Here is a 6,000-nt window from a genome sequence, read left to right as displayed (position 1 = left end):
GACACAGCCACAGAAAACACAGAAACGAGAAGGTTGTAAACCGGATGTCACGCACACTGCCGCATTGCAACGAGCCCGCCACCTGTAAACTAGACTTGCTCTAATCCACTGTGCCAGTAATGTAGATCACATAACGGTCATTCAGTTTGGTGCCCGCCCCAGAGTCCAGAGTCAAACGCAGCGGCGTCCCAAAACGCAGTGGCGCCCGCCCCAGAGTCAAACGCAGCGACTTCCCAAAATGCGGCGGCTTCCCAGAGTCAGTAGGTGGCGCCCAAATAACACAATGTAATGCGCTGTGGCGCCCGCCCCAGAGTCAAATGCAGCGGCTTCCCAAAACACAGCGGCTTCCCAGAGTCAGTACGTGGCGCCCAAACAACACAACCTGTGAGCTACACTTGCTCTAATCCACTGTGCCACTAATATAGATCACATAATGGTCACAGACTCTATCCCAGCGGCTTCCCAGACTCTGTGGCTGGCACATGAACACCACAACCTGTAAACTGAACTTGCTGTACTCCACTCTGCCAGCAGTCGGTGTCAGCAAAGGCAACGGAATCACGTCTCCACAAAACGAGACCGCTTTACTACAGAAATGCTTATGTAATTAAATGACATTTCCCCAGATGCACCCACCCTCCATGATATGTCATCCATACAGATATCGGATGGAACAGAAACTGATTGCCATTCTTGGATTTCTGATTCGCTAGCGAATCGTGGGCTTACTTGTAGTAACAATAATTTCCATAAATGTCCATAAATATTAACCCAGCAACAGGGGATGCACAAACCAGTGTGTTTCTTCGTGCTGGTCCCAAGCCCAGATAAATGGGGGAGGTTATGTCAGGAAGGGCATAAAATTTTGCCAAATCAATATGCAGGCAACAATACAAATTTCCATACCGGACCGGTTGAGCCGTGGTTTAACAACGACCGCCACCAGTACTGTTAGCCAACAGGGAACTGGCAGAAATTAGGCTACTGTTGGCCAAAGAAGAAGAAGGAGAAGAAGAGGGGGGATACATGTCTGGAGGAAAGAGGACAGGAGGAAAGTAAAGACAGTGGAACTGAGGGTAGGAACTTTGAATGTTGGCAGTATGACTGGTAAGGGAAGAGAGTTAGCAGATATGATGGAGAGAAGGAAGGTTGATATATTGTGCGTGTAAGAGACTAAATGGAAGGGTAGTAAGGCCAGGTTGATCAGAGGTGGATTCAAATTGTTGTATCATGGTATAGATGGGAGGATAAATGGGGTAAGAGTTATTCTGAAGGAACAGCATGTCAAGAGTGTTTTGGAGGTGAAAAGAGTGTCAGACAGAGTAATGATTATGAAGCTGGAAATTGAAGGTGTGATGATAAATGTTGTTAGTGCATATGCCACACAAGTTGGGTGTACAATGGATGAGTAAGAAGATTTTTGGAGTGAGTTGGATGAAGTGATGAACAGTGTACCCAAGGGACAGAAAGTGGTGATTGGAGTGGATTTCAATGGACATGTTGGTGAAGGGAACAGAGGAGATGAGGAGGTGATGGGTAGGTACGGTGTCAAGGAGAGGAATGAAGAAAGTCAGAGGATAGTGGATTTTGCCAAAAGGATGGACATGGCTGTGGTGAATACGTATTTTAAAAAGAGGAAGGAACATAGAGTTACGTATAAGAATGGAGGAAGATGTGCACAGGTAGATTACATCCTATGCAGAAGACTCAATCTGAAGGAGACTGAAGACTGCAAAGTGGTGGCAGGGGAAAGTGTAGTTAAGCAGCATTGGATGGTGGTCTGTAGGATGATGTTGGAGATCAAGAAGAGGAAGAGAGTGAGGGCAGAGCCAAGGATCAAATGGTGGAAGTTGAAAAAGGAAGACTGCAAGGTTGAGTTTAGGGAGAAGGTAAGACAGGCACTGGGTGGCAGTAAAGAGTTACCAGAGAGTTGGGAAACAACAGAAGTAGTAAGGGTGACAGCCAGAAGAGTGCTTGGCGTGACATCAGGACAGAGGAAGGAGGAAAAGGAAACCTGGTGGTGGAATGGGGAAGTACAGGAGAGTATACACAGGAAGAGGATGGCGAAGAAGAAGTGGGATAGTCAGAGAGATGCAGAAAGTAGAAAAGAGTACAAGGAGATAAGGCACAAGGTGAAGATCACATACTTGATGGTGAAGGCTAAAGAAAAGGCGTATGATGAGTTGTATGAAAGGTTGGACACTAAGGAGGGAGAAAAGGACCTGTACCGATTGGCTAGACAGAGGGACTGAGCTGGAAAACATGTGTAGCAAGTTAGGGTGATAAAGGATAAAGATGGAAACATACTAACAAACGAGGAGGGTGTGTTGAGAAGATGGAAAGAGTACTTTGAGAGGCTAATGAATGAAGAGAACGAGAGAGAGAAGAGGTTGGATGATGTGGAGATAGTGAATCAGGAAATGCAACAGATTAGCAAGGACAGCTATGAAGAGGATGAAAAACGGGAGGGCCGTTGGTCCAAATGACATACCTGTGGAAGCATGGAGGTGTCTAGGAGAGATGGCAGTGGAGTTTTTAACCAGATTGTTTAATGGAATCTTGGAAAGTGAGAGGATGCCTGAGGAGTGGAGAAGAAGTCTACTGGTGCTGATATTTAAGAATAAGGGGATGTGCAGGACTGCAGTAACTACAGGGGGATAAAATTGATGAGCTACAGCATGAAGTTATGGGAAAGAGTAGTGGAAGCTAGGTTAAGAAGGGAGGTGATGATTAGTGAGCAGTAGTATGATTTCATGCCAAGAAAGAACACCACAGATGTGATGGAGAAGTATAGAGAAGACCAGAAGGAGTTGCATTGCGTCTTTATGGAACTGGAGAAAGCTATGACAAAATGCCATTTGCACACATTTTAGTAAAACACGCTATTAGTGTTGCACTTTATGTCTTCAAATGTGTTTAATGAACACTTAGGAAAACATTAATGCCAATTACTTTATATATGTGATCCAAGATTTCAGAGGTTTTGTCATTTTATTTATGCTAATATTCTTTAAATTTATTATACCATTTCTCACTGGTTTGGTGGTTCAAGAGATCTTCCCACTTATTTTTATGACCAGGTTGAAATGTTTCTGAACAAAAGACAATTTTAAGAAGTCTCTGACTGGGAAAAGAAGTTATATAAGAGGGCAAAACCAGAAGGAAAGTTGGAGAAGAGGACAAAGACCAAAACTAAAGAATTTGCAAGATACTGATCATCTAGATTCAAGACCAAAGTGAAAACCTGCAGTAAAAGTAAAACAGAAGAAGAAAAACCTGACAAAGAGTCTTAACTGGTAAAGATTCATTTTCTAAATGAATTGCTACCTAATTCACAGCAGTTGTTTTTGTATATCCAAAGTTAGGATGCTGACTTTAGTGTTCACCATCTAGTGAGAAGTCAAGCAAAATGACATCTTTCATTGGCTAACTAAAAGTTACCTCGGAAACTTGCATATTGTAATCTTTTTAGTTAGCCAATAAAAGGTGTCATTTTGTTTGACTCCTCACTACATTCATAATGGATAACATGGTACAACACCCTAGTACTAATGCTGACCATCTTAAATAGTAGTGTGACATGAGCGGATCTCATGACTAGCAACAGATGCTACCACCATGGGAAATTTCTCAGAAAAGGACTAGTGGTAATCCCAAAAATGTTACTTTTATAATAATAATAATAATAATAATAATAATAATAAACACATTAAATAAGAAAAAGAATACAGTACAAACAAAATTTAAAGCATATTCATGACACTTATTAAAAAACTGATTCTTATTGGATTTGTGTTAGATTTGAAAACTGGGAAATTACTTGTGTTTGGTTCTCAGGTTTGCTCAAGTGACATACTTAAAGGGAAAAAAAACTAGAGAAACTTCATTTACCTGATCTGTAATATCAGTCCTCCAAGGAGCCACATCCTGTCCATCACACCAGCCTGCTCTGCCATATAACCAAGTGCCTCGCTCATTTGGTACGACACCCTCTGGAACTTTTTCTGCACAACCAAAAGGTGTACCTGGGAAGGAGCAAGCCATTGTTCAAAGGTTTATAGAAGAGCATAACATAATAAACCTATTCTTTTTAATTTGTACATTTGTACATTAAAAATGCAATCTTCCATACATAGTTGGTCAATCCATTATGCGACACAGATGATGCCCGAGCATCATTTATGGGCTTGCTTTCCAGACACTGAAGGGATTCTCCCCAAAGGACATAGAAGTATGATTATAATGTTGGCGGTATGCACATAAAGGAGTGGCATTTATGAAAGTAATCGAAGGAGGAAGGTTCAGATTATATTGATTATATTGAACTCAGATTATATTGAGCGGGAGCCATTTATTAAAGCGAAATTGCACATGCTTCATACACCAAGGGGTGTGTGCTCCTTAAAGTGTGTGTGCTATATGCACAAAGGGGAACCATTTGCGTCATCATAGGGCCACACACTCCAGACACTGAGGGTACAACCACAAGTCATCAAAATAATAATACCGACTACCCGCTATGGACAATGAGAGGTAATACCTGTCAACCCTGCCTATGGCTCCAAATGGGCTTCAACTGGCACTGCTTCCACAAACAATGAAGTACAGTAAAATAACATAACAATATCAAATGTTATGCTAAATAAGTCACATGTTGTACTTGAAAAACATAAAAATCATTTGAACACTATGAAAAAAATAACTATACAAAAATTATGCTTTTGCAATGGATAGTGTCTTAAGAGGCACATTTTCCAGTTCAGAAATGGGACAGAGCTCTTTAATTAAGAATGGTGACAAATTAATGTATATATCTGTTTCTACATGACCTAAAAAAGGCAGTTTAAAACAATTACTGTAAATGTTTAATTATTTTGGAGCAGTGCATGAAATGCTGGACTCTTTTGGTTGTGCAATTTTTTTCATTTCTTCAGAGGTTTTTAAAAATTAGCTCTTACGAAAAGATGTGACTTATTCCTTACAAACTGATAAAATAATTACAGTCAGCAGTAGGCTGTTGAAAACATGTAATCATTTTATTCTTTATGGTTGATTTCTATTCCTGGCTAAATTAACAAGTGTACTTTATTCAGCAAATCAACAACTGTGTTCTTTCACATCCAAGTAAATGGAAATTTGGTGATGGGGTCAAAAATGTGCTATTAAGTTAATTTCAGATTCAGATTCTACAACATTCCAAATTTCGAATAAAGGTCATTTGAACATGATATACGTGTGTGTGTCTGTGGAAAATATGAAATGATTTTTCTTACAATCATTTTGTCAGAAAGTTATGTATTTGTTGCATTGTGTAGAGCTCCTGAAATAACTACATCCTAGCAGACATACAAAAATTTAGACTCAATGGTTTCTGAGATATCTGCCCTGAAAACTGAGATCTATATACAACAATAAATATAAATTCGACAAATTGACCCATCGTTTTGAAACATTGTGCTTTTCTTGTTACAGGCTCCGGGTATATTATTTTTGGTCAAGTTTGGACCAGTACTTAACCCCATATCCTTCAAAAACAGTTTGTCCTATGACCAATGACAACTGGAGCAGAAATGTGTTCAATTAACCCAGGATTTTGTGCACTCTGCTCTGTTTAGTCATAAAACTAGGCCAACTTACAAAGTTTTTGTACAAATAGTTTTTGGAATACATTATTTAAATAAAAATATATTCAGTACAGAAGCACAAACAAGTGAATGCACACACACACACATACTCAAATTTGTAAGTGAAAATAGCGAAAAGTTTATTTGCTCTATCAGACCATATGTTGAATGATCAATAGAACAACATGAACACACACAAACATACCACACTAGGTATGTAAAGGCCAAAGGGGCATTAAGCCACACCTGTACCAATCTTTCTTTAAGGCTTATTTATTTAACCTCTTCAGTATTAACCCCGAGTATCTCTCGTGATTAGAATTCTATATAAGTATTGTTAATCCTGAATAGTACTCGAGTTAACCATTTTTGATGA

The 6,000-nt window shown here is 39.7% G+C and overlaps 1 protein-coding gene across 1 annotated transcript in view; it reads right to left on the bottom strand.

Annotated features, from left to right (window-relative positions):
* Nucleotides 1-6,000, bottom strand: part of si:dkey-256h2.1 (uncharacterized protein LOC337520 homolog) — a 316,260-nt gene that overhangs the window by 55,494 nt on the left and 254,766 nt on the right. The window contains exon 11 of the mRNA XM_028817047.2: nt 3,892-4,025. Within this exon, the coding sequence (XP_028672880.1) occupies nt 3,892-4,025 (134 nt within the window). The remainder of the gene's footprint in view (nt 1-3,891; nt 4,026-6,000) is intronic.

The sequence above is a fragment of the Erpetoichthys calabaricus genome, chromosome 13 (genome assembly GCF_900747795.2).
Source record: "Erpetoichthys calabaricus chromosome 13, fErpCal1.3, whole genome shotgun sequence".
In the NCBI taxonomy this organism is placed as follows: Eukaryota; Metazoa; Chordata; class Cladistia; order Polypteriformes; family Polypteridae; genus Erpetoichthys; species Erpetoichthys calabaricus.
The sequence above is the reverse complement of the archived record's forward strand: the minus strand, read 5'-3'. Positions and strand labels throughout refer to the sequence as shown.